The 26,155-nt window shown below is 55.1% G+C and overlaps 9 protein-coding genes and 1 non-coding gene across 10 annotated transcripts; 6 read left to right on the top strand and 4 right to left on the bottom strand.

The window, feature by feature from the left end:
- Positions 1 to 201: 201 nt before the first annotated feature.
- On the top strand, positions 202 to 5,097 carry ACRALDRAFT_2099670 (glycoside hydrolase family 13 protein; the record flags this gene model as incomplete). The annotated part of the gene is made up of 3 exons (XM_071022965.1): positions 202 to 431; positions 517 to 4,894; positions 4,990 to 5,097. The coding sequence occupies 3 exons, from the start codon at positions 202 to 204 to the stop codon at positions 5,095 to 5,097; spliced, it is 4,716 nt and encodes a 1,571-aa protein (XP_070878054.1).
- An 899-nt stretch (positions 5,098 to 5,996) lies between these two features.
- Positions 5,997 to 6,778, bottom strand: ACRALDRAFT_1069171 (uncharacterized protein; the record flags this gene model as incomplete). Its single annotated transcript, XM_071017638.1, has 2 exons — positions 5,997 to 6,303; positions 6,375 to 6,778. Coding segments are annotated over 2 exons (711 nt in total), but the record flags the coding sequence as incomplete, so codon positions are not given.
- Positions 6,779 to 7,662: 884 nt separating this feature from the next.
- Positions 7,663 to 9,115, top strand: ACRALDRAFT_2017880 (uncharacterized protein; the record flags this gene model as incomplete). The annotated part of the gene is made up of 13 exons (XM_071019912.1): positions 7,663 to 7,695; positions 7,730 to 7,781; positions 7,807 to 7,895; positions 7,940 to 8,142; positions 8,183 to 8,248; positions 8,289 to 8,294; positions 8,333 to 8,383; positions 8,428 to 8,464; positions 8,525 to 8,680; positions 8,712 to 8,826; positions 8,871 to 8,877; positions 8,958 to 8,986; positions 9,078 to 9,115. 13 exons carry the CDS (start codon positions 7,663 to 7,665, stop codon positions 9,113 to 9,115), a joined length of 882 nt encoding a protein of 293 aa, XP_070878052.1.
- A 43-nt stretch (positions 9,116 to 9,158) lies between these two features.
- Positions 9,159 to 9,252, top strand: ACRALDRAFT_t96. The gene has a single exon. It is a non-coding gene; the product is annotated as a tRNA-Pro (tRNA).
- Positions 9,253 to 12,792: 3,540 nt separating this feature from the next.
- Positions 12,793 to 14,491, bottom strand: ACRALDRAFT_1062087 (uncharacterized protein). The gene has a single exon (XM_071016535.1). It carries the CDS (start codon positions 14,237 to 14,239, stop codon positions 13,016 to 13,018), a length of 1,224 nt encoding a protein of 407 aa, XP_070878051.1. The 5' UTR covers positions 14,240 to 14,491; the 3' UTR covers positions 12,793 to 13,015.
- A 148-nt stretch (positions 14,492 to 14,639) lies between these two features.
- On the top strand, positions 14,640 to 18,485 carry ACRALDRAFT_208109 (uncharacterized protein; the record flags this gene model as incomplete). Its single annotated transcript, XM_071022395.1, has 7 exons — positions 14,640 to 14,671; positions 14,713 to 14,786; positions 14,880 to 14,983; positions 15,039 to 15,114; positions 15,153 to 15,226; positions 15,307 to 18,410; positions 18,443 to 18,485. The coding sequence occupies 7 exons, from the start codon at positions 14,640 to 14,642 to the stop codon at positions 18,483 to 18,485; spliced, it is 3,507 nt and encodes a 1,168-aa protein (XP_070878050.1).
- Positions 18,486 to 19,825: 1,340 nt separating this feature from the next.
- ACRALDRAFT_2026428 (uncharacterized protein) lies at positions 19,826 to 21,181 on the top strand (the record flags this gene model as incomplete). The annotated part of the gene is made up of 6 exons (XM_071020392.1): positions 19,826 to 19,864; positions 20,073 to 20,100; positions 20,169 to 20,183; positions 20,256 to 20,305; positions 20,374 to 21,020; positions 21,133 to 21,181. 6 exons carry the CDS (start codon positions 19,826 to 19,828, stop codon positions 21,179 to 21,181), a joined length of 828 nt encoding a protein of 275 aa, XP_070878049.1.
- Positions 21,182 to 22,395: 1,214 nt separating this feature from the next.
- On the bottom strand, positions 22,396 to 23,116 carry ACRALDRAFT_2026427 (uncharacterized protein; the record flags this gene model as incomplete). Its single annotated transcript, XM_071020391.1, has 2 exons — positions 22,396 to 23,034; positions 23,114 to 23,116. 2 exons carry the CDS (start codon positions 23,114 to 23,116, stop codon positions 22,396 to 22,398), a joined length of 642 nt encoding a protein of 213 aa, XP_070878048.1.
- Positions 23,117 to 23,403: 287 nt separating this feature from the next.
- ACRALDRAFT_2134165 (uncharacterized protein) lies at positions 23,404 to 25,023 on the top strand (the record flags this gene model as incomplete). The annotated part of the gene is made up of 4 exons (XM_071024073.1): positions 23,404 to 23,614; positions 23,678 to 23,891; positions 23,976 to 24,616; positions 24,659 to 25,023. 4 exons carry the CDS (start codon positions 23,404 to 23,406, stop codon positions 25,021 to 25,023), a joined length of 1,431 nt encoding a protein of 476 aa, XP_070878047.1.
- A 288-nt stretch (positions 25,024 to 25,311) lies between these two features.
- ACRALDRAFT_1028978 (uncharacterized protein) lies at positions 25,312 to 26,131 on the bottom strand (the record flags this gene model as incomplete). The annotated part of the gene is made up of 3 exons (XM_071014864.1): positions 25,312 to 25,412; positions 25,489 to 25,561; positions 25,670 to 26,131. 3 exons carry the CDS (start codon positions 26,129 to 26,131, stop codon positions 25,312 to 25,314), a joined length of 636 nt encoding a protein of 211 aa, XP_070878046.1.
- Positions 26,132 to 26,155: the final 24 nt, after the last annotated feature.

Here is a 26,155-nt window from a genome sequence, read left to right as displayed (position 1 = left end):
TCTTGTTCTACACATCTTCATGTATCTGGGCTTCCAATGTTCTGTCATTAGCTTCCCCGGTGTCCTTTCCTCTTCCACCTTTCCACCACGTCCTCGCCAGCACTTTGTTGGGGCAACTCGCACCACGCCTCTCACTTGGTCCTTGTTGCCTGTCAGGCTGTCGTCCGTGGAGCACGAAGCTCCTGCGTCCATTCGCTAACTATGATACCCAAGACGATGGTCTCCAACGAGGTCTATTTGCTCCCCCTCAACGACGATGGCTCGCCCCAAATCGCCGGCGAATACATCTACATCGCCCCCAAGTCCCGCGATCCCGTCATCGTCCGCTTCACCATCGAGGGCACATCATCCATCTGCCGCCATGGGAGCCTATGGATCAATATCCCGGAGCAGGGCGCTGAGTTTCGTCGGGACAAATTCAGGGAGTTCAAGTAGGGCCCCTTTTTCCCTTCTTTTTCTTCTCTTCCAACCCATGCCCCTTCTATCTTGTTTCTCATCCTGACCCTGGCACTCCAGACTCATCCCTGACTTCAACCGTACGCTTGAAATCTCAATCCCCATCTTCCAAGCTGGCGCGTATTCCTTCTACACCACGTATGCCGAACTCCCCGACCTGGCTAGCGACTTGCGCGTCGATGGCCCGGCCAAATCGACGTACAAGGAGACCCCACACTATTACATCGATGTTGCCCCCAGACTCATGCTCGACGGTCGACCACTGCCCCTCCCTGCACTTTCCGTTTTCACTGTCATAAGCAAGTTCATGGGCGAATACCCGAAGGACTGGGAGCGCCATCTCGGCGGCATTAGCGATCGCGGCTACAACATGATTCACTTCACCCCGCTGCAAGTTCGAGGCGCTTCCAACTCCCCTTTTAGTTTGTACGACCAATTGACCTGGGATCCGGTTTGTTTTCCGCGTGGCGAGAAGGACGTCCAAGAGATGGTGAACAGCTTGGAGAAGAACCACTCTCTATTGAGTCTGACCGATATTGTCCTCAACCACACGGCCCATAACAGTGCCTGGCTGCTGGAGCACCCGGAGGCGGGATACAACTTGATCACGGCTCCCTGGCTCGAGTCGGCGTATCTCTTGGACACGAAGCTCTTGGAACTCGGCTCCAACTTACAGCAGCTTGGCCTCCCAACCCAGCTCAAGGACATCGACGACCTCATGTTGATTATGGATGCGATCAAGAAACAGGTCATTGCCGAAATCCGTCTCTGGGAGTTTTACGCCATCGACGTCGACCGAGATGCTGACAATGCCGTGGATGCTTGGGTGGCCGGTCGTGTCGAGTTCCCGGAAGGTGCTCTTGGTCCCGATGGTGTCATCGGCTTGAAGAATGCCAGCCTCAAAGAACAAGCGGAATTTCTCATCAAGCACGGAATACTGAACCAGGATCGTCTAGGGGAGCGCTACAGGAGGGCGGTCAACCCCACTGTCGCTGCAGCCCTCTTGTCTGCCATCTTTGGCCGCTACGAGGGAGACACAGGCCCGACGCCGGACCAATCTGCCGCCCGGACAACAATTTTGTCGATTCTGGACGAGGTCAACTTGCCTTTCTATAACGAGTACGATGACGAGATCAAGGAGATACTAGAACAGCTCTTCAACCGCATCAAATACTGTCGCCTCGACGACCATGGGCCCAAGCTGGGTGAGATCAACGACAAGAATCCGCTCATCGAGACGTACTTCACCCGCTTGCCGCAAAACGATGTCACCTCAAAGCACAAGAAGGAGGAGCTCGTCCTTGTGAATAACGGATGGGTGTGGGCCGGTAACGCCATGATCGACAATGCCGGCCCCGAGTCCCGCGTCTATCTCAGGCGAGAAGTCATCGTCTGGGGCGACTGTGTCAAGCTTCGGTACGGTGATAAGCCGGCTGACAGTCCTTTCCTCTGGGACTACATGACGACGTATGCTCGCACGTTGGCCAAATACTTTGCTGGCTTGCGGATTGATAATGCCCATTCCACCCCTATCCACGTCGCCGAGCACATCCTGGACGAGGCGCGGCGCGTCAGGCCCGATCTTTATGTTGTTGCGGAACTCTTTACAGGTTCCGAAGAAATGGATTATGTTTTCGTGAAGAGGCTCGGTCTGAGCTCCCTCATCCGCGAGGCCATGCAAGCCTGGAGCACCGCCGAACTGAGCAGACTTGTGCATAGGCATGGCGGAAGGCCCATTGGGAGCTTTGAGGTCGACGAAGTCTTGCGGGTCGACGGAAAGTCGCCGGTCAGCCCCACCGCTTCTCAGGGCGAGTTTGACCACGATAACTCGCACTTCTCGTCACGCGAGATCATCCGCCGGATCAAGCCGGTGCCTGTCCACGCCCTCTTTATGGACTGTACCCACGATAACGAAACCCCGGCGCAGAAGCGGGATGCTCGGGATACCTTGCCCAACACTGCCCTCGTCGGCATGTGTGCGAGTGCCACCGGAAGCGTCATGGGATACGACGAGATCTACCCGAAACTGATTGACCTCGTCAACGAGACCCGACTATACACCTCGGAATCTTCCGACAGGCCAGTGAGAACTGGCGCAGGCAAGAACGGAATTGGCGGCATCAAGAAACTCCTCAATCAGATCCACACCCTGATGGGCAAAGATGGCTACGACGAAACGCACGTCCATCACGAAGGTCAATACATCACCGTCCATAGGGTACATCCCGAGTCGAGGAAAGGCTACTTCCTGATCGCGCATACCGCCTTTCCAGGTTATGGAAATGGAAACGGTGCATTCAGCGCGGTTCATCTCACCGGAACGCGGGCCCGGCATCTGGGAAGCTGGATGCTGGAAGTCGACGCGACCGAGGAGACGACGAGGGCCGTACTCGAAGATAAACGGTATCTCAGAGGTCTTCCCAGTCGCGTCGTCGACGTACCGGGTGTTCGCATGGAGACCAAGGGCGAAGACACCATCATTACGGTGCTTGACAAGTTTCCGCCTGGAAGCATCGCCCTTTTCGAAACCTGGATACCCGCCGCTGAACACTCCACGGGACTCGACAGCTATGTGACCTCGGGGGCCAAGAAGGCTTTCGCGAGTCTCAATCTCGTCGATCTCAACCTCGTGCTGTACAGATGCGAGGCCGAAGAAAGGGATAGCAGCGACGGCAAAGACGGCTGTTACGATGTGCCTGGGCATGGCAAGCTGGTATATGCTGGCCTCCAGGGTTGGTGGAGTCTGCTCAAGGATATCATCGCGGAAAACAACCTGGCCCATCCGCTCTGCCGCCATTTGCGGGAAGGTCAATGGGCGCTGGACTACATCGTTGGTCGACTCGAACGGCTCGCCACAAAGCCCGGTAACGAGAGGTTGGGCAAACCGGCTGCGTGGCTAAAGGACAGGTTCGATGCGCTCCGGCGCATTCCTAGTTTCCTGTTGCCCCGGTACTTCGGTCTGGTACTGAGGACGGCGTACAGGGCGGCATGGGAGCGCGGCATTGAACTGACCAGCGAGAACGTCAGAGGCGGCCAGTGGTTCCTGCACAGTCTGGCCATGGTCGGGGTGCAGCTGACCGGCACGGTCAAGTCTGCGTCTCTGTATCCGAAGAAGGTTGTGCCGTCACAGTCGGCTGGGTTGGCCCACTTCGCAGTAGAGTGGGCGCGGTGCTGGGGACGCGACATCTTCATTTCTCTCCGGGGCATGTACCTCGGCACGGGACGCTTCGACGAGGCGAGGGAGCACATATTCGCTTTTGCCAGCGTGTTGAAGCACGGGCAGATCCCCAACCTGCTGAACAGCGGGATCGCTCCCCGATACAACTCGCGAGATTCGGTGTGGTTCTTCCTCCAGTGCATCCAGGAGTATACCAAATTCGCACCGGAGGGTTTCGGCTTGCTCCAGGCGAAAGTGAAACGGAGGTTTCTTCCATATGACGACACTTGGTTTGACGTGGACGATCCGCGAGCCTACTCCAAGGAAAGCACGATCGAGGACATCATCCAGGAGGCCATGCAGAGACACGCCGCTGGCATGTCGTACCGCGAAGCCAATGCTGGCCCGGAGCTTGACTCTCAGATGACGGACGAGGGCTTCAACATTGATATCAAGGTCGACTGGGACAACGGTATCCTTTTCGGTGGCAATCAGCAGAATTGCGGCACCTGGATGGACAAGATGGGCGAAAGCACTCGCGCCGGGTCCAAGGGTGTGCCTGGGACACCACGCGATGGTGCGGCTGTAGAGATCACAGGCCTCCTCTACAGCACACTTGTATGGCTGTCCAAGAGTCACGCCGAAGGGAAATACAGGTATGACGGCGTTACGCGAGCCGACGGTTCGTCCATCCGATTCGATGCTTGGGCCGACCTCATCAAGACCAACTTTGAGCGGTGCTACTTTGTGCCGCTCTCGTCGAAGGAGGATGCGCAGTACGATGTGAATCCGGCCATCATCAACCGCCGCGGGATCTACAAGGACCTCTACCGCTCCGGCAAAGAGTATGAGGACTACCAGCTCCGGCCCAACTTCACCATCGCCATGACGGTGGCGCCGGATCTATTCGATCCCGGTCATGGGATACACGCTCTGAGCGTCGCGGACAAGGTGCTCCGAGGCCCCACGGGCATGGCGACACTCGACCCGGCCGACCTGAATTACCGGCCGTACTACGTGAACAGCGAGGACAGCGACGACTTCGCCACGGCCAAGGGACGCAACTACCACCAGGGTCCCGAGTGGCTGTGGCCGACGGGCTTCTTCCTGCGGGCGTTGCTCAAGTTTGACCTGCAGCGGCGGGACACGGAGGAGGGCCGGACCGAGGCGTTCCAGCAGGTCACCCGGCGGCTCATGGGATGCAAAAAGATGATTCGCGAGAGTGTCTGGGCCGGTCTTGCGGAGTTGACCCAGAAGAACGGCGAATTCTGTCCCGACTCGGTAAGTCTGAATCCCTACGTTTACCATGCAGTCGGAATGTCAAAAGAATGCAGTGGAATGAGTACTAACACGGGTTCGTTCTTCTCCCTTGGCAGTGCGGTACGCAAGCTTGGTCGGCGGCATGCCTCATCGACTTGTACATGGACGCGGCGAAGGAACAGGGCGCCAAGGGAAGCTTCTTCTTGCCCACGCGGTCGAAGTAGGGAACCGTTCCGTGGCGTGTACAGCGGCAGGGGGTTGTGAAGCCAAAGGCCGCTGCTGACTTGGTCGAGAATGGCCGATAGAAGGTATGACGATACAAGGCGGCATGGCGGGAGCATTGCTTGTAGGCTAGGAGTCTAGAATACTCACTGTATAGTTCATGACAGTGTCTCAGTCCCTGTATTTCCAAGACAATCTCCATTCCCGCCTCCAAAACGCAGTCCGCAATAATACCAATTCTATATCACTTTACTTGGCCCATATCAAGGCCACCGTTGGAATGATGACATTGTTGGGCAGGTTTCTTGGTCGATGCCCGTGAGCAAAACGGATACCACGATCAAATGAACTGGAAAATGAACTGATATAGGCCAACTCCCTGCGTGAGATGCTAAGACAACCGGGTACCTAAAGCGAAAATCCCAAGAGCCGATAGTATGTGTATCCCCAAAGAAAGAACAATGAAAAGAAAATCCTGCTTTTTCTGCCATGGTCGAACCTTGTCCCCGTCTTCCATCTCGAATCCTGGTTCGAGGAGGATAGGCTGCAAGTGGGAATCGAAAGCCCAGGGGAAACAAACAAGAAAACAAAACCAGGGCGTGATGGTTCAACGTCGGACTTATTCGGTGCCGCCTGAAATAGTCGTCGTTAACCCGTCCGTCCTTATATCCCATTGCCAGCCGACTCGCCCATTCCTTAAACGCCGTCTCGCCCGGGTTACAGCCGTGTATAGATCGGTTTGCTTGGGGGTTTTCAGAAATTGATGTAGAGTAAATCGTTCGAAACCCGGTCCGTTTCCACAAACATGTGGATGTGAGGAAGACAATCGTGTACAGGACAAACAAAAGCAGAGCCAATGGAACAAGAGATACCAAACATGAGAAATCTTCCAGTCCAATTCTCACGTTCGGTCCTTGACCACCCACTTCTTCTCTTTCGCTGGTTTGTCGGAGTAGTTGGCCGCGGCGCCGGGCATGAAGACGCCGGGACCGGCATTCTCGGGGGAGACGGCTCCCAAGTCGCCGGCGTGTTGAGAAGAGCCGCCAGCTGCGGGAAAAGCCGTCGCGGAGGTATGCTTGCCGAACTGGCTCGCGCGTTCCCTGCGTTTCAGGTAGCGACGACGCCAGATGCATGCGCCCACCCAGATGGCGGCGATGCCGACAACCATGATGACAATGCCAATGACCCAGCGCCAGTGATTGGAAATCCTGTATACGGGGAACGCGGTCAGCGTGGGAAGGGAGGAGAGAATCAGTGGCAGCAGGAACAGTTGACTCACCAATCGCCGCCGCCACCACCACCGCCACCACCACCGCCACCACCACCGCCACCACCACCGCCGGTTTGTTTATCAGAGCCAGGGGTGGCAGAAGCTTCGGCGCCGGGGTCGGCGTTGGTGGTAGTACTGGCGCCATGAGCTGCGCCGCCATTGCAGAAGCTAGTGAACCAGCCCTGGATGCTGGAGAATTCGGCATCCTGACACGCAGCGTAGTCGCAGACGCCCCCGATTCCTTGTTTCCAGGGTTGTAAGGGGCCGAAGTTGCAGAAGCAGTTGGCGTCTACCTGTTGTACGACCGGAGGAACACAGGCACCGTTGGCATCGTGGAGGACACCGCAGTTGAAAGCGCAATCGGGGAGGTCGGCGAAGGGAATGAGGGTGGTTGATGGAGGGCTTGCTTCGGCTGTTGTACAGAAACGTCAGTGTCCAGAACGAGAGCGAGCACGGAGATTACGGGGCAAAGAATGTCATCACCTACCCATTGTGCTTTACGAATTGGGGGGGAGAGGACGGGAATGCAAGAGCCTGCGAAAGAAGCTTGCGAAGGGAGGACTCCAATGAGGGAAAAGGGGCGGAGTGAGAGATGATGACGCTGACGCCAAGGCCGGACGACTATATGGGAAGAGCCTCGAATCCGGGTGCGCAGCAATCGTAGGGAGGAGACGTGATGGCACTGAACGCCAAAGTACGTTCGTTGGATCGTGGAGGTGAATAAGAGAATCGAATAGGAGGCTCGGCACCGGATCGCGATATGATGAAGAGAGAGGTTCGGTTCGATGACGCGGGTGTTTTGAACGGATGACGATTGGTTGCTTGGCTGGCACTTTGATGGTGACTGTCACACAACGTACGATAGAGACGAGTGAAGAGGATGCCCGGAATGGGTAAGAAGAAAGCTGAGAATCACGACGAAATTAAATGGTGGGTGACTGGATTCGTTTGCCTCGAGGTGGACAGGACTTGGAGTCGGGCAAAGGACGGTCGGCTTATCGAGCGAGGAAAACGAGCGACGGTAAGGCGTTTGGTTTGGTTGGACTTGGCGAAGTAGTAAAGTCCAAGGAAAGAGAAAAAAGGTCCTGTCGACGGCGAAAGCGAGGGTAACGCCGTTATCGACTGGTCGGTCGGACTTGAAGCGAGCGAGTCCAGCGGTGTGAAAGATGGAACAGTATGCGAGAGTGCATGGGGAAGATTCGGGAAGTGCGAGATGGGGTCGGGAGAATGGAAGGAGAGAAAGGCATAAAATCACGCGAGAGTCGAGACCCAACAGAAGTCAAGTCTACAAGCGGAGATGGCTGCATTCCACCCCGGCCTGTCTTCCGAGGTACCCGCTACTTAGGCGCTGAGGGGAATTCAAGGCTACAATCCTGGAACTTGGCCTTAAAAAAGTGGAAACCTTGGAAAAGTTCCGTTTGTTGCCCTTCACATGAAGTAGACAGTACTTGTGCTGATTGGCTCCATTTCTGGGAGCGTCAGCACAAGATGACGTGTGACAACAGACAACAGATGTCGCCGGGAAAGTTGGTGTGCAGTCGGTACATTAATAAGGTTGTGTAGACGATACATAGGGAGTACATACGGATAGTTCCCATACATTCCCTGGAAGGATGCACGAAGCAATCTCCTCCTCTCCTCCGTATCAACCCCTGCACCCATTCCAACCGCCAGCCTACGAAGTAACAAGTCTCTTTCGCTTTCTTCCCTCAGGTGCAAACGAACCCGTCGAGGTGGCCGGCTTTTTCTGGGCTAACTACGTCTACGTACTGCCTCGGTACACGTGTAGTCTAGATAGTGTACACTACAAGATGAAGCAAGACGCTAGACATCGTTGAAGAAGATCCGTCTTGGTTGTTGATAGGTCTCACTTCGCCGTTTCTGTAACTAGCGACCAAGGGATTCGGCACTGCACCGCTGCAGAATAAGGTGCTCGGTAAGCACCTAGATGTCCTATCGTAAACCAGTGCTCGAGTGCCCTTTGTATTTTGGTATATTCCCCGTGAGGGCGTGAGGACGTGAGGATAGGTCGTGGAACTCCGAGTGACTATGGTCCGTGTAGTGTCGTGGCGAGCAAGGCGACCTTTCAATCTTTCAATGTCTTCTAATCGGGCCCAGAACCAGGTTATACGGCGAACGATCCTGGGGATACTCACCAGCGTTTTGCATCGCTGCGACGAGGTCGGCGCTGGGCCAATATGGCTGAGCTGTCCTTCACTCAGCATTACGATGGCGGTATTGCGTACCGTATCCCGCGAAATCTCACTACGGTATCGCCCAAGTATTTCGTACGTGCGCGCCTCTCCGTCATTGATGTGCCACTGCCGCTCGGTCGCCCACTGGCAGTTCTTGGCTAAACCTTGGCCGAAGACATATTTGCTGCTGCTACGTGAGAAGGCTCAGCCCTGGGATCTTGGCTGCCATTGCGAGGTGGCATCTCTTGGCTCACCTTACTTCCGCGGTCGTATCGTAGCCGCGCATCTCTAGCGTCACTTGAACCCGTAGATGTAACGTGTCAAATTAATTACTAGTTAGTCCTCGTAAGAATAAACGCCGCCGAGTGTCTTTTTCTTTTCAAACGTCGTTTTTTAGCCGTCCTCTCCTTGATCGACTTGGCCTCTGTCGGCTCTGCCCCCTTTCTTATTTCCGAATTTACGAATACAACGTAATTACGTAGAAACCTCATCCTACTCTGGCTATCTCAAGGACCAGGCCTGTCCGACTGCCGCTGGTTGGCTGTCAACCAGTAACGTACTTAGGCTGACATATCGACTGACACTCATACATTCAAATGGCGTCATGGTCTAGAGGTATGATTCTTGCTTTGGGATTGCTGAAAAGTGCTCAAACTTGCAAGAGGTCCCGGGTTCAATCCCCGGTGACGCCCCAACATTTTTGCATTTTTGTCCTTTGCAGGGGCTTGAATGCTTTGACTTGGTCATCTCTCATTCATTTCATTTCTTTTTTTTTTTTTTCCTTTTTTCCTTCCATTTCCTTTTTCTTGTTCTTACCTTGTCAAGAGGAGGCATACGAAGCACCCATCGCCCACTCAACCATTTTCTGCTATTTTCTTTACTTATTATCCGTCTGGGGTAACTTTGGGGCCTATGCTGGGACAATCATCCAACTCCCTTTCATATGGCTGAGAAACCATGACAATGTTCCCTTTGCTGTCGTTCTACACCAACACGAGGAGCACGGGGTTTATTTTTTATTTTTATTTTGTTTTGTTTGCAGCGTTTGTCCCACTAGGCCACCTCAACTCCTAATGGTGACGGTCGTATCCGTCGTTCTGCTTCCGGGTAGTGTTGATCTGCCATTCCCACCCTCTCAGTTTTGTTCCGGTGTCTCTAGAGGTAGTGTACGAATAAACGTAGCGCACATCAGTGGCCCCCAATAGCGGGTCCGTCAGCAACCTCATTCCTCTGGAAACACCAGCCAAATCGGGTGTCCTGAATAGCAGCAACCGATGACAGGGTGTGTTTGTTCTACACGAGACAGTTTCTGGAGCGGCTTGATCGGAGGCTCATTTCCTACCAGATCCCTGGGCCAACGCTTACCTAGAGGCCAGTTCCCCATCGTGACCTCCAGCTGCCTGTACGTGTAGCTCGAGGGGATCTTTCGGGGTCTTCTTTCATGACAGCCGCTCTCCCAGACATGAGCAGGGTCCCGTAGTGTTTTGCATTCACACATACCACGCATTCCCCTCCTGCCATTTGCACGAGATTCTCGATGGTAATAAAGCTCGACGCAGGTAGCATGACGCCAATGACCCGTTTTCTGCCCGCAAGCATACTTTGCCGAGACGTGGCCTGCCCGTTTTCTGCTGGAGTCCATCTAGTCACCATGCTCTGGGAGACCGACCGACATTCATGCACAAAAGCGTATTCATGACCTACCTATTCGGCTGTCCTTCAGGTACGGCATGCAAGCAGAGCAGGGTATGCCACGAAATTCTTCGTCTCCATGATCGTGGGCAGTTCGGTCAGGTTCGCAAAGGGCGTCAGATTCCTCCTATATTATCTTCCAGCTACTGTAGGGTAGGACGACTCCTCAGTGTAAGCGCCCATGGCCCGTCGGAAGTGCGTCTCGCTCGTCTCGACCTTTGCATTCAAGCGGTGGGTAGCACCTATACATACACCCGCAGTGGTTACTTGTCCGAGTTGCTTCAGACCAAAAGCCTTCTGCGACATGCGCATGTCGTGAGGACAATGCCTGCTCCATGGGGAACACCCTGTTTTATAACCATATGTTGTAAGAATCCGAATGCGTACAGAGCTGTGACCGGATTGCAAAAGGGAACCGAGAGACTCACGGAAGTCTTCAACCGCCCTCCCAACCGTCTGGGCAGATATCTTGGCAAATTGGCTACCAATGATTCATTAACCTCTCTTTAGAGGCGCGGTAGTCTCCATGCCTCTACGTCTTTTCCTACTTGGGAATAGTGGCGCCTCTTCCCCAGATTCCCCCTCTTATCCCGCAATAGGTAGCTTCCCGAATCCCACGACACCGACTTCATTGCCACGTGTTACGGGGAGGCCAGATGTCGGGAATAGAACAACCGGCTCCCAGTCACAGGTCATTCATAGATTCGCCCGGGAAGGGCTAGACTTCATTTTCTCAATAGAGCGTGTGCTTTTGAGATACAAGACAGTGCAAGGCCGAACCACGTGCTTGGTACAATGGCTTGACCCAGCGGACGCTAGAAACAAGGTGAGGGCCGAGGGAAACCCGTCTGGCAAACAGACCCGCGAATGCCAATTCGAAAACGGAGGACTTCATGCTCCATTCCAGTGGCCTGGGAGTGGAAGCTCGCCAACCTCACCATATGGCGGCGATGGAAAATTCCAAGGCCCTCCTCCCTCTTCTCGCCCTTCTCCGCCTCCTCCTTCCCCTTCCCCTCCTCTTCCTCCCGTGTCCCTCAGCCCTCCCTCGCCTACGTAGCCCAGCGAACGGTTATCTCCACACAGCATGAACATCATGTCCTCAGCGCCAGACGTCCCCGTCGTCGAGGACATGGGACTATGCGGGTCTGATTCCAGCCGATGCGGCGGCCCCTCTTGTGCCCCACTCAGCGATGCCAGAGGCGGGCGTGATGGCATGAGCGACCGTCCTTGCTGCGCAAGCCATTCATCAGCCGCCGTTGCCCCAGCTCCAACCGGGACGCCTCCAGCCTCCGGGGGAAGCGTGTGACACCGGTGGTTCCGGATGGCGGCTTCGAGCGCAGCTATGCGGTCGTAAAGCTGGCCGATGAGCTTGCGCGAGTTGGAGAGCTTCCGCTCGTCGATGGCCGGGTAGGTACACCCCGCACCATTACTGGCGCGGACGCAGAGGCGGCATGGTCTACCGTCGGCGTTGGGATGGCACTGTACTTCCGTGTTAGCTGCATGGCCGCCGCGTGAAGATACTTTGGTGGAAAAAAAAAGGAATTTGGGTGGGAAATAGCTGCCTACTTTAACTTTTTTCCTCCGACATGCGGTACAGGCTAAAGGCTTCGATACGCGAGGTGGTCTGGAGCAGGAGGAGGGTTTCTTGTGTTTTGTGGCTGTGGCGACGCCCCGTCGCTGTTCTGTTTGTTCGGATGTTTGGGGAGATGGGAGGTATTCGGACTGGTATTGCACTGTTAGGGGAAAGTTGTGCGGGTTCGAGTATGCGTCGAACGGCGACTCCATGGTTGCGAACGAGGTTTTCGACCGAATTTGCTGTAGGGCGTCGGAGGTATGCAGTCCTCTGCTTCTTTCGACGCAGTTCTTACACGACGGGACTGGCTCACTTAGGGTTGAGATGGAGCAGCTGAGGGTGTTGTTGTCAAGTTGGTGGCGAGAGCGTGGTTGAAGAGGAATCCCACCATCTAAACCGACCGAGATGAGCCTCGAAGGCACCAGGTTGTATTTGTATTATATGCAAAGCCCTCGAGAGACTGCGCCTGGACGTCGTCTGTCAGGGGAGTCCACTTCCATCACCCTACTGCAGGCTGTCCCACTTCCCCAGACAAGGAGGTCGGGGGAGCTCCCCACCGACCCCAGGATACTGAATCATAGGCCAGCACACCCCCGCCGCAGCAGCGGAGATAGAGACCCGGGCTGGGTCCCTCGATCGATTTGCAGTCTTTTCCCCTGCCATCAGGAAAGGGCGATTACGAAGCAATAGTGCTTAGGTGGCTCAAACCTCGCATGAAAAACCACATGACTCCTTTTCCTGAAGCGGTCTGCTTAGCGAATCCCCTGCCTGCACTACACTATGATACTACCAGCTTCTTTGCACTGACCTATTTCAGACTTTTCCGGAGTGGATTGTTGCAAGCGCCGCGCTTGTATGTTTAGGGTGACTTGCGGATCTCTGGTTGAAGATTGGTCCAGGTCACTCAAATCCATACCGTCAGTCCACATCGACTGATGAAAATGATCCCAGACGGAGCAATAATGGGAACAATGAACTTATTTGCGCAGATATTAGACGCTGCAGAGTATGCTCGCTATCGGCGATTATGTACAGTTCCGCCACAGGATCTGGCATGAGGAATGAAGGAGACTGTCTAGATTGGCAGGCGTATGCCCACTAGACCACCATCCTCAGGGAACAGGGAAAACTCTTCACCCAGAGTACCAGCACCAACATACATACCAACGTGCCCGAGAGAACATCAGCCTCTAGATCTTCTCGCACAAGGACAGCTGCTCCTCGTCATACTCGTAATGTGCCTTCACCCATGGTCTCCTTGTCCGAGCCCATCTGCTGCGTGTATACGCCGCCGACGAGCCCTCCTCCTGCGTACGCTCTCCATCCCCAAAAATAGGCTTCATTATAGCATCGTATACCACCCATACCAAGTTGATCACCATGCCCATGAAGACGGCCAGCCAGAGAGGCGGTCGGCCTTTCTTGTCCGCCAGCGCCTTTGCCAGGAACATGCTGGACAGCAGGACGGGGCCGAAAACCAACCCGACGAGCGTTTTCGCAACCTCTTGCTTCCAGGTTGTTGGTTTATAGGATTGCAGGCTCTGTAGATACTTCTGGTAGTCTTCGGGTAGCTCGTGCTCCCTGGCTCCGTCCCTGATGAGCTTCAGGTAGCGCGCCGACGGCTGAGCGTAATCAGGATCCGGGCGGACGGGGCGCATGAGGAAGCGCCAGTACCATTTCTTCCGCGGGTTATCGGGGCCGTCGCCTTCGTCGACTCCCATGCCGTCTTTACCGCCATCGGGTACATCTGGCATGGCGGGTGCGAGCAGTGTGTGTGCAAGGAACGGCTTGGGGACATCGATGGGAGGTTTCTCGGGCAAACCCATGCGCGGCTTGAGGGGGAAACAAGGGACCAGAACGTCGGTGTAGACTGTGCCTTCCGTTGCGATGATGGTGGCGTAGTCTTCGTGGGTTACCTCGTAAACGACACCGAACAGACCTTGTGTCCAGCGGTTCTCCTGTTGTTGTTTTGCTCGCTCTACCCTCGAGTCTTTCCCTTCTGGACCGTCATCTATCGCTTCATTCGACCCGGTGGTCGTGAAAGGGGGGCCGATGGGCGGAACCGCGGGCGGCTTCGAAGGATCTGGTAGGCCGGGAACCTTGCGTATCGCCGTGTTGGCGAAACATGGCTCGATGTAGGGGAGGCCGGGGAGGTCGAAAGTCAGATCGAGGGTTGGGACCGAGACATTGACCTGGGATATGGGCCGGATACCGCGGACGCCCAGGAGGGTTTCGGCAGAGAGGTTGGAGCCATAGGCGAGGTAGAGGACGGACGTGTCCGTGGTCGGCGGGGCTCGAAGTCGGGAGTCGGGAGTTGGGGGGATGGACGAGATGGGAGGGTAGGGTCGCTCAGGCTGCGCTGCAGTATCTTGCAGTTCGCGGAGTGGCTGGTTCGGTCGTTCGATTGGCGCCATGTCGTGGGGAGGGTGGCCGGCCAAAGCGTTGGTCGGACTTTGTTGACGGGTGGTGGTTGGTGGTGGTTGGTTCTGGTTGGTCGAGCCTGACACTGCCGCACTCCCGAAAAGACGGTTCCTGTCGAAGGTTTTTGCAGCTAGCTATGTACCTGAAAGCTCTCGCGAGCCTGGATACAGCAGATACCACGTGTGTACTCTTCTCTTGAAACCAAGTAGGGGGAGATCAACGAGGCAAAGAAGAGGACGAGACTCATCAACGTTTTTTACGAAGTAGGCGGATTAGAAAACAAGACTAGAAATGAATGGGGCGGAGCGGAGTTCTAGGTGCTTCTCCGACGGATTCTCGGTGACCGGTGAATCTCGGTAACCACACCGTGAATATCTCCGACGCTAGACGAGAATGGTACAACCAAAACTAGGTACTCCTGATTTGTAAGTGACGAGTAGGGCCAATTCACGCTCAATCCCCTCAGCATGAATTTCGTTTCCAAGTATAATAGCAATCGAAACAGGGTCAATCTTGATAAAACACTGTGTCTCCAAATACGTCCACATCTGGTTCTCTTTCTGCCTGCTAACGCAGGTTTAAGAGGTACCTGCAAAAGGGTCGTTCCTTCCCTCTGCAGACAGAATATCTCAGTCTTCCCAAGGTACCTCGGACCTGGGCCATCTCGACATACCCATATCAACGGGGTAGTTGCGACCCGTTCATCTGAAGTACCTATGTCTGGGATGGGTGCCATGGTATCACTCTCTATCTAGGTACTTGGATACGCCGAGTGCTGCTGTCGGCAGGCAGCACCGGGACCTCTACTGCCATTCTTACCATGTGCCCGACACATCTGCCCTTTCAGACATTGCAAATCCCCAGCTGTGTGGTCCTAGGACCTAGCCCTGATCACAGTGTCTCAAGTTTCCGTCATCTTTCCATGTTACTTCTCTCCGCAAACACACGACGCGTCCCCCCATAGACACCAGACCATTATGGTCCGCTAAGTAACTGCACACCCCGTTCATACCATATCCGTGACGCTGATGTTATTGAAGACACGAGGACCATGGCGAAGATAGGACAGACCAGAGACGATGGGGTCACTGAAGCTCCTGTCACTGTCCACAAGAAGCCAGGCAGGGTCTATGGTCGTCGTCCGAAGGGCAAGGCAAGAGAGCCCTCGGCCGTTCAAATCGGACAGCTTGACCTTTACTCGGGAGCATCCGGGCAGCCTGCAGGGAGTGATCCAAATGAAACCGCATATGCCACCCGTTTGCCAAGTCCAGATGCTGGCTCCATCTTTGGCCTAATTGGCGACGGCTGGACGACGGCGCCGCACACTTCTGAGCGCGAAGATAACACCCAAAGCGACGACGAATTTCTTCCTCCTCACGAGAAGATAAGCGTAAAACTCGGCGACCTCTTCGCCACTTCTGACCGTTCCAATTCCATTTCGATCAGACGTGAAGAGAGCTTTCCCGGCGGGGAAGTGGAGGCGACCCATTCAGACTCAAGAAGAGACCTCGTTCAACTAATTGGGGACCTCTTGACTAGTCCTGCGCCCTCCAATCGTGGTGATGCAGGCAGTGATGACAGTCGCCTAATAGACGTTACGTCGCCTCCTAGCCCCAGGAGAAGCCGCATCCCCCTGATTGGAGACGATTGGTCTTCTGTCCTACCGTCCGACAAGATCAGTGAGCCCGAGTTGCAGTCCTTCAAGTCGAGCCAGAGCCAGGAGAACCAAACAACCCAAGACACACTTGGAGCGGACTGGTCTTCCTGGGCAAACCTGAGGATTAGCCCGTCACCAGAAGATGCAGGGATGAAGACTCTCCGCGATGACGATGCAGTTTCGTCGAATCAACCATCCGATCCCTCCAATACTGGTGCCCCTGTCGCCGCTGATCGTAATGACTCTCCTCGCAATGTCATTCATCCACGGTCAAGAAAGACAAACAGACCTGCTCTTGAAAATCCCCCAAACTCGTGCTTGGACCCTTACCCAGAAGACAGCTCTTCCAAAAAGCTGAACCTCGATCGCAAGCCGGCAGATATTGAAGTGGGGACGAGCAGGACCCGAAAGGGCAAGCGTAACGCAGATGTGGCAGCCCCCAAGATGCCAGGAGAATCACCGCAAGGCTCTGACACCGTCCAAATTTTGAATGGAGACAGAGCCAACACCGCTAAGCTGGACATCCCAGGTCCACGCACGCTTGTAGGGAAACCCGAAGCATCCTCGCAGACCCAATCAGCGAGGCGACTCCCACGGCCTCATACAGCAAAGAGATCGACATTGAAGAAGATTCCCGAGAAAATCGCCCGACGAATCTCTCAGAGTCCCGAACTCCTGGTTCAGGACTCTCAGTCTAGCCTTGCGGATGTACCCCCGAAACCCAGTCCAGACAAGACTCGTGTCCAAGGAGCCCAGTCAAGCATTCCAATGCAGAACAAGAGAAAGAAGCCGCGGCAAATCGCAAAGAAACCCTTTGACCCCAATGCACCACTAGATTTTCCTAGTGAAGGTCCAAGCAAACGACGGCAGCGTAATGCGAGAACCACAGCAAAAACTGGCAAGAAGCCGAAGTCGAAAACGACCAGAGAGCCACCCGGACGCCCAACCATAAAGAAGAAGAACCACAGAGCTGCTCAACAGACATCTCTGGGTCTTACAGAGACCAACGACAGGGACCTCATAGGAGATCAACACAAGGGTGATGTAGCATGCATCGATAATGCCAAGCTTCCTGACACGACACTAGGCAGTTGCGGTTTGCAGAAAGGCCATCGCGAGAAGGATCCCGAAGAAGGCGCCGAAAGCGCCAAGATCAAGTCGTCGCCATCAAATTCCCCGCTCGAACCGCCGGCTAGGTCCCCAAAAGAAACCTCCGATGCCAAGACGGAGGAAAATGTAAGAACTAGGCCGTGCGAGCCGAACCAGGCAGTAGAAGATGTCGTTTCCACGAAACAGAACGAGGCCTCAACGTGTCAAGGACCCATCGACGAGCTTTTCGAGGACGTGGACATCAATGCGGGAGATGACGGGGGAGACGACGGCACAAGGGAGTATACCTCCCCTGTGCGCGGTGACGACGACTCAGAATACATCCCAGTCAAACGCGAGCAGAGGCCTGCGTGTGAAGCAAAGATAACTAAAGCCGCGCCGCAGAAATCTTTCGTCATCAGTATTTCATCTGACATCAGTTCCGATCAAAGCGACGAAGAAAAGCAAGCAAGCTGTTGTGAAGAGGAGTTGCTCCCATCCCCGGATCGAACTTCTGACACTTTACCTGTCAGTCCCGAGGTTTCTCCCCCTTCGGCCACCGTGATGGACCAGCCCGTTGTTCTCCCTCAGTCCCTGGGATCACCCAATATCAACCCCCCTGGTGGAACACAGACACCGCCGCTGTCGCCCAGATTTCACCCCACCAGGCCTGCCCATCCAGCACAACCCAAGCATCTGGGGCGTAAACCGAGTCCAAGTTCCGAGTTCCTCGCCCGCTTTTGTCCCCCCCAAGGCCCAGTTTCGCCAGAGAAACGAGTCATCACCTGTGATCAGACCGAGACTTTGAACGGAAATTTCTTACAAACTCCGCAGCACGAAGCCGGTCCTGTTGACTCCAATCTCACTGTCGAGCCCTCTACTAGCACTCTCGATTCTGGAGGAAAGACTTTGAGATCACAGAATGGTTTCGCTCGGACCGAGGGTCTCGTCTCGACCACGGTTAGTCAAGCCAGCGAAAGTCCGACTGACTTCCTGGGAAACGGTCTGCGTCAGGCCCGAAAACGCGAAAACGACCTGCGGGTGATTGAATCTCCAAGAAAGAGAGTGAGGTTTCGTAACAAGATAGCACCGGGTGAAGACTTGAACGAACTGGGAATAGGCAGTGCAGACCGTCATGGGGTCATTGCTGCCCTGTCTAAATATGGATCATCAAAGCCGTCGTTACCCAGACACTTTGTCCCGAGTCCACCGACTGGGGATGGCTACCCGGATCCATCCCCCCAAGAGGATACCGTACCTAAATCCAGGAGGCCAGAGTCGGCTGAGTGGGCAAGCAGCTTCAAAGAAAACTTGGAAGAGCACTATCGAACCAATGGACGAATCAACTTGGGCTCGCGGCTGTGTAGTGGAGGGCCCGAGTTGAATCATTCGAAGACGCGAGACACTCAGCCGAATGCGTTGACGGAAGCTGTACATGACATGATCGCAGTAAGTTCCCCTCCAGTTTCCACGATGAACCAGGGTCGACCTAATTGCCATGCAGATGTTGATGGATCATCTCGACTCGAGGGCCCGAAATGTTGAGCGCGTGGCTCAATTGTTCATGCACAACGCAAGCCAGGCCATAGCAACCTTGGGAGAGCACCATCGGAAGGAGAGGGAAGCCATCATGGAGAAGCAAGAGGTGCTCCGTGTGGCGTATGTTCAGAAATGCGGGCAAGTTGCGGCGGAAATTCGAACCGTCATGGAAGACTCGGACGCCAGTAACTGTGGTAACCTCTTCAGGGAATGGAAAGACGAGCCCGATAAAGCGATGCAAAATCTGCATGCCGAATCCAAACGGATACAGGATGCCCTTGACGAGGCCCTCAGGAGAGCCAGAGAAGTCATAATGAGTTGAGGCTGATTCTCATGAGATGGACGAGACTCACTGGGTGAGGTGAGTTCGGGGCAATGTATCGAAGAGACGGAAGAAAATAAGGTCTGTGGTGTTAATCCGCTCAAAAATTTGTTATGTCGGCGACAGGCGGGAGAGCGGACGTGAATGCGGGACGATTTGGTAGCACGGAAGGGGGGATCCCACTTGTTACCTTGCGGGTTGCGTTGGGGGTTGTGAATGAATGCAAACAATGGGAGAGCTATGGCCGGTGGTCTTGAAGGGTTGTTTGGCAGCATACCTAGGTACGGAGTAAAAGTATACGGCGTAACGAAGCATACGGTTAATCACTTGCGAGGTAGTCGGTGATGGTGGACTTCCTTCTCGGTGCAGGTTAGTCGGAGCAGAAGCACGCCGGTGTACTTCACCGAACTGGCTTATCTCAGCAATCTCAGCTATCTGAGATCTCAGCACAGACCACGTGGACTATGCGAGATCGCGTGAGCCCTCTGTCGAGATAAAAGTGGGGGTGACGTCGTCGGCTAATGAATGCGCCCGACCCGTCAAACCGCCACCCTTTCAATTCGATTCGAGTACGAACTACTCGGGAAATAATACGGATAACACCCAAGTCAAGTGTCCACGGGAACCCGATCAACAAGTCCTTTGCTATACACTCGCTCGCGCACGACAGCAGTGTAATATTCTTACCTTTTGTAGCAGTTTGGCCATCTCTCTCACCCCCTCGTTCGCCACCACCACTCGTCATCGTCACTGTTGCACCCTGCCGATCTACCAGCCTCGATCCTAGCCGACGGGACCTAAAGCGCCATAGAAACAAGCCGCTCGCCTCGAAACCTCTTCGATAACTCTCATACCTACTTTTACCGCCGCTTTAGTCGTTCCCGGGTGTCTTCGAGCTCTTCTAACGTCGACGTTATTCCCGACCTTCCCTGCCGCTTCCGACGCCATCAGACGCCCGGTCGCAAATTCACCATGCCCTTCCGCAAGATGGCTCGTCATTTTGGCGACTCGGTGCGACCCTCTCTTTCCTCTGGCCCAAAAGAACATTCCCTGTCATTCCGTTGCTGTCAATGCTTCTCTGGTTGTCCGCGGGTCGTTGCGAGCTGAGTAGGAGGGCATCGGTCGTGGCAGACAATCATGAGAAGGCGGACAAGCATGAAAGGGCAGACAGACAGCATTGCCATTCGCAACTGACTTTGCTGACTCGCTCCGTTCTCAGCTATCCCCGCACCAAACGGTCCTCTCGTGTGAGTTCCTCTTTCACCTTGTGCGACGCTGTTGGTACCCGATTCTAACCTTGCCCGCCACCCAATAGATCACGACATTACGTGTACGTCATCCGTGCCCTCCTGAGATTAGCGACAGTTAAGAGGAGGCAAAATACTAAATCCTCCGTTGGTAGTGACTTACGAAGACATCCGGGCGTTGAAGAACGATTGGTTGACCGATAACGTGTGTCCTTGCCCTACATCCTGCCTCCCCCGTATACATGGAATGTTCTTGTGTGTTTTGGCTAACAGGACCCGGCTCTTAGAATATTGCTTTCTGGGAAGAGTTGGGTTCTCTCTGACTCCCTCCTCGTCGCACCCGAGCCGCAGCCTAACCATTGCAGATATCTCGAGCGCGAAATCCTCCCGAAATACCCCCAAGCTCGCATCATCCTCCTCCGGCCGTCCATGACCTTCCTCCTGATGAAGGAGCCCGATATACGCCAGATCCGATCAGCGCTGCCCGATTTTTCCAAAGTCACCCACATTTTCCTCCCGATCAATGATGCCCGCAACGTATCCCAGGCCGAGGGTGGTTCGCACTGGTCGTTACTCCTCGTGTCGGCAATTGACGGGGTGGCCTTCCATTACGACTCCCTCGGCGGCGCCAACTACCAGGAGGCCCGCTTGGCGACGCAGAAAATGTCGCAGATTCTCGGGCGCGGACAGCTTCGCTTCCTCAACCTCGAAGACACGCCGCAGCAGGAGAACGGCTCCGATTGTGGCGTCTTTGTCTGTATCCTCATGCGCCACCTCTTGGTGAAACGACTCCTCAGCGCCAACGCACGCGAGAAGGTCAGCATGAGCATGGCGAACAAGGTGATCGACAGCCAAGGTGGGCGCAAGGAGATGCTCAAGATTATCGACAGCTTCCGTAAGGAAGGCGAGAGGAGGAGGTCGTATGTTTAACACTCCAACCCCCCCGAACCCCTGTCCCTGCTTCTCTGTCTCCGGCGATGGAGGAGGGCGGTCCCGTGTACTAAACAAAACCCCGTCTTTGTGTCCTTGTAGGAGAAGCGCGTCCCCATTCTCGTCTAGGACACCGCCCCGGATTGAGTAGTCCGACGTTTGTCTTTCGTCTTTCAATCGCGTTGTAACAAAACATCAAGCAGCGAAGGCCCGACGTTGTATACGACAGCAGTGCTTTCCTTCTCGACAAGGCGCACGACATTACGGTGTGCCCCACATTAGGTCCCGAGGGGCGGGCGGGGATGAATGGCTGCCACGATTTACGGAGCCAGAAGGATTGAGATGAAGTGCCAGTTGTAGGACGAGGATGGGAGGTTGACGCACTGCCGCACGACGACTAGCTGGACGCGTCCAATTGCAAAACTGTGGCTCCGACCGGTGTACGAATAACCGGAATTCGTCAAGATCAGGAGATGCAGGGAGGCTTAGCCAACATGTCTTGCGCCTCCTTGGTACTCGGGATTGCAGGGGAGAAGCTTGAGGAGACGAAGCAGGTCGTCCAGACACGCGGGTCGAGGTCGGTGTAGGGGCGGCGGGAAAGTGGCGCAGGCATTTTGGTGTGGGCATACTGGGGATCAAACGAGGATGATGCGATTACGGGATATCGTGGGTGGGCTGTTCGAAACTGGCGTTGTCTGGGAGAACGATTGAATGAGGGTGAGTGGAAGCGAGGCGAACTTGGATGGGAGTAGGCTTGGCGTTTTTCATGTGTCAAACAGCTTATAACACAGACTGAGGGGATGGGTTGGGTGTCACGTTTTTACATCGCATAGCATCACTGGCGGTATCGCACTGTTCTGTAGTATTTGTTGCATATATTCTGAGGCATTTCGTGTATGGACGACGAAGATTTCCGTGAGCTCTTAAGTCTGGACTCGTATTCTCCGTGATTCACTACCTACGTGGTTTGAAGTCATGACAGACGATGCCTTTTCCCTGTGCTCAAATCTCCACCGTACTCGTCTTGAAGGTATGCACCCTTTGTCAAGATTATTGGCTCCCTATCTGTCAACTGACGACCCATTCTGGGAATACAGATGGTTCCTGATTGATTATCTGACCGCAGTGGCGTCGGTGCTTCCAATTGACTGGTAATGATAATCTGCTCCCCTGGGAAGAACCACGGGATGTCCAAGATTCTCATGTTATTCCGTTGATAAGAGAGAGCGGGCTGAAGAACCGCCAACGAGGAGACAGGGCCTGTCGCGTCGCGCTGTCTGGAATTGCTGATGCGCCGTTCTCATGCATTCGCACCCTTTGATACGTTGTCCGTTTGCTTTCGTTGTGAATGATGCTTTCTTCTTCTCAACCGTTGCCGCTGGCATTGCCACCTTGAGCAGACGAAAAAGCCGGGTTCTGTTCCATCGTGCTCGTGATGTGACGCCGCAATGCCGCCCAGCGACTACTCGTCGAAGAGGCCGGAGCAGAAGACGTGCTATCGCTAGGCCCGTTGGCATCCTTGTTCTCCACATCCATACCACTCGTCGTCGTCGCCGTTGCCGTCGTCTCAGACGCCGGCACCGCAGCTAAAGCAGCCATGCTGGCCCCGAAGCGCGCCATCTCCCCCTTGACGAGGCGTTCCTTCCTCTTCAGCGCGCCGGGCCGGCTGCGCAAGCTCTTGTGCCGGATTTTCCCGTCGGCGGGTCTGGAGAGCTCGGTCTCGTTGAGCTCGGGGAGGGCGTCGGCGAGGGACTCGAGGGTAGCGACGAGTTTCTTGTTGGGACGGCGGCGTTTTAGGGTCTTGGAGGAGGTGGCGGCGGCGGATTTCTGGACCTTGGAGAGGAGGACGCTGTGCTTCATGATGCGCTTGTCGCGCTTGCTGGAGAGGAAGCTGTCTGATACGACGGCTTCTGGGCGGTGTGTCTTATGGGGTGCGTATGAGGGGATGTCGCCCTTTATCCTCGCCAGGCGCTTCTCGCGCGCTGAAAGGGGCTGGGTGGGCGCCTGGAGACGAATTAGCTTCTTTCATCCCTCCCTACAACATGAATGGAAAGGGCGAGGTAGAGGTAGTGGTTTGTCATACCATTGTGTAGGACTTGATGGGAATCTGATATTTGATGTGGGTGAATTCTGTAAAGTGAAGCTTGAGAAAATTCGTAGTGGGGGCTCACACCGACGTTTGAACAAGGGTACTGGTACGTGGGTACTTCGGCACGGCACCTGGGGAAACATCGTCAACGTTTGGTAATTATGATTACTAATCACTTGACCCCACTACATCCACATGTCATCCCTACCTACGGAGTCACCAACGAAACAACAACTTGGGTATCGCATCGCCAGGGTCCTCCGATCTCCTTATCTGCTGTCGAGATGGCAAGAATAGAAGATTTGAAGCACAAAATTGCACAAGCCGAAGAAGAACTGCGACGTCTCAAAGAAGATCTCGCCCAAGCCGAGTCAGGGATCCAAGATGATAATGCCAATGGAGGGGCAAACGACTCATCATGGAAATGGCCCCTGCCTGCGACCGACTATGAGAGATACAGCCGACAGATGGTCATCGGCGGAGTAGGGACGAGAGGTCAGCCGAACCCTGCATAACGAGTTGTCGTCGAGAAGGGAACACGATGTTTACCGAATGCAGGCCAGTTGCGACTCAAGTCCGCTTCGGTTCTTATTGTCGGCGCCGGAGGTCTCGGATGCCCTGCGGCCGCCTATATCGCCGGTGCTGGCGTTGGCACCCTCGGTATTATCGATGACGATACTGTCGAGACGTCCAACTTGCATCGCCAAATAGCGCATGCGACTTCACGGGTTGGCATGTCCAAGGTCGAAAGCGCCATCACCTACCTTAAAGAGTACATCTAGACCTGCCGCTATTCCATTCACCACCTCATCTAGCCACGCCCACGCGCGTAGTTTCCAAACTAACTGCCGTCCAGCCTCAACCCGACCGTTACGTACCGTGCTCACAACACCCGACTCACTCCCGAAAATGCCGAATCCATCGTCTCAAACTACGACCTCGTGCTCGATTGCACAGACCATCCCGCAATCCGCTATCTCGTCTCCGACATCTGCGTCCTTCTCGGTAAGCCCCTCGTCTCCGCCTCCGCCCTAAAGACCGACGGCCAGCTCATGGTCCTCAACTACCCCGCCCGCGCCGCGGGCGACGAGTCTGGAGGGCCCTGTTATCGCTGCATCTTCCCCCGCCCCCCGCCCCCAGAGAGCGTGGTCAGCTGCGGCGAGGGCGGCATCCTCGGCCCCATCGTCGGCGTCATGGGGATATTGCAAGCTCTCGAGACCATCAAGCTCATCACAGGGGGCGCCGTCGATCCCTCCGCCGCGGCACCGCCACCGACGAGCAAACCGTCCATGCTCCTCTTCTCCGGGGCTGCGGCCCTGTCGTTTCGGTCCTTTTCCATGAGGCCTCGGAAGAAAGGCTGCATCACCTGCTCGGCCGACGCCACCTTGACGCTCGAGGGACTGCGGTCTGGGGGCTTTGACTACGCCCAGTTCTGCGGCGTTGCGGTGCCGCTTGATATCTTGCGGCCCGACGAACGCATCTCGGCTGCTGAATGTAGTCGTCGCTTGCTCGCAGCCCAAGGCGTGACGAGCGGTAAAGAGGATCCAAGTGGAACGAGTGCCGGCACTGCTCTGCTGCTTGACGTGCGGGAACGCGAGCACTTTGACGTCTCTAGCATAGAGGGGGCCGTTAATATTCCAATCGCCACATTCTTGCGCGAGACCACTGCGTGCAAGAGCGATGGCCAACCTCACGAACAGAAGGCGCCCGCCTGGTTCCCACCCGACGTCTCGGATGATAGTCCCATCTACGTCGTCTGCCGTGTGGGCAACGATTCGCAACTGGCGACGAGACGGCTGAAGGAGATGGGCCTGGATAGGAACGGAACGAGATACATAGGTGACATCAAAGGGGGAATGAGGGCGTGGAAGGCTGAGGTGGATCCAACATTGCCCTTCACATGATAGGTCGTAAATGTCAGAAACAAAGAAAAAAAAAGACTTCAAGTTATTGTATCTCCCAATGTAAAATAGAACATGTTCGTGGTACAATTCCTCACTTCTACCCGAGGTTCTCACCTTCTCTCTTCCCCTATTCTTACAGCAAGACTGGACGTTACCGTATTACCGACTGCGTCCTCGAACCTTGGACCCTGATATGGCACACATCCTGTGGACCGAGATGAAACCCCTCCGACGCTAGGAATTGGCTTCGTTTGTCCGCACATCCTTCTTTGTAATAATATTGTTGGTTTACACGAACCTGGTGCGCTTCTTATTGAAGGCCCGCTGATCCTTGAGCCACTGGCGATAACCTGCCACGCTGGAAATTTTCTCGCCGTAGAAGTCGGGTACTGGAAGAATAAAGTCAGCCTCTCTCTTCGCAACCCAGGACGCGCTGTTGTTTTGGTGAGCTGGAATGGAACAAACCTGGATTGCTAGCCCCAGAGGCCGATGGATCGACGCGGTTCTTCTTCACCCGGGCGAAGAACTCAACTTCCTTCTATAAGTGAGACAGCAGTTAGCTTGTTTCGGGCATATCTCATGATGCGGGGAAAGGAAAGAAAAAAAAGAAAGAAAAAGGGAAAAACTCGGATCGACTACTACGCACCATGGTGATCTGCCTCTTCCACTGCCGATTCAGCATATTGAAAACGGCGCTTCCCAAGCTCGGACCCGCCAGCCACCCGAGGGCAGAAAAGCCAAGGACCATCATGCCGAGCGTGATGAAGGGGTCGAGAGGGATCTGGGAGAGGACGGGGTCCGCGGCGCCGGTGCTGAGGAAGATAGCACCGCCGGTGCCGCTGGCCAACATGGCCAGGGCGCTGAACGCGACCTGCCAGCGACGCCGGGCCTTGCGGAGCTTGAAGAAGGTGTTCCAGTCGAGGCGCTGGCTGCCATCCGGCGTGATGCCCGAAGGCGAGGCCGAAGAGGAGGATGTGGTGGAGGTGGAGGTGGAGGCGTAGCGGCGGAAACGGAGGAGCGCGAGGGGGCTGGGCGTCGTCGGCTTGGAGACCGGGGAGGACGAGACGCGCAGGCAGGAGAGCGGGGAGGAGCTTGCGAGTATGCTCATCTGGTGCGATTGGGTCTTGAAGGG

The sequence above is a fragment of the Sodiomyces alcalophilus genome (genome assembly GCF_042370955.1).
Source record: "Sodiomyces alcalophilus JCM 7366 unplaced genomic scaffold ACRALscaffold_2, whole genome shotgun sequence".
In the NCBI taxonomy this organism is placed as follows: domain Eukaryota; kingdom Fungi; phylum Ascomycota; class Sordariomycetes; order Glomerellales; family Plectosphaerellaceae; genus Sodiomyces; species Sodiomyces alcalophilus.
The sequence above is the reverse complement of the archived record's forward strand: the minus strand, read 5'-3'. Positions and strand labels throughout refer to the sequence as shown.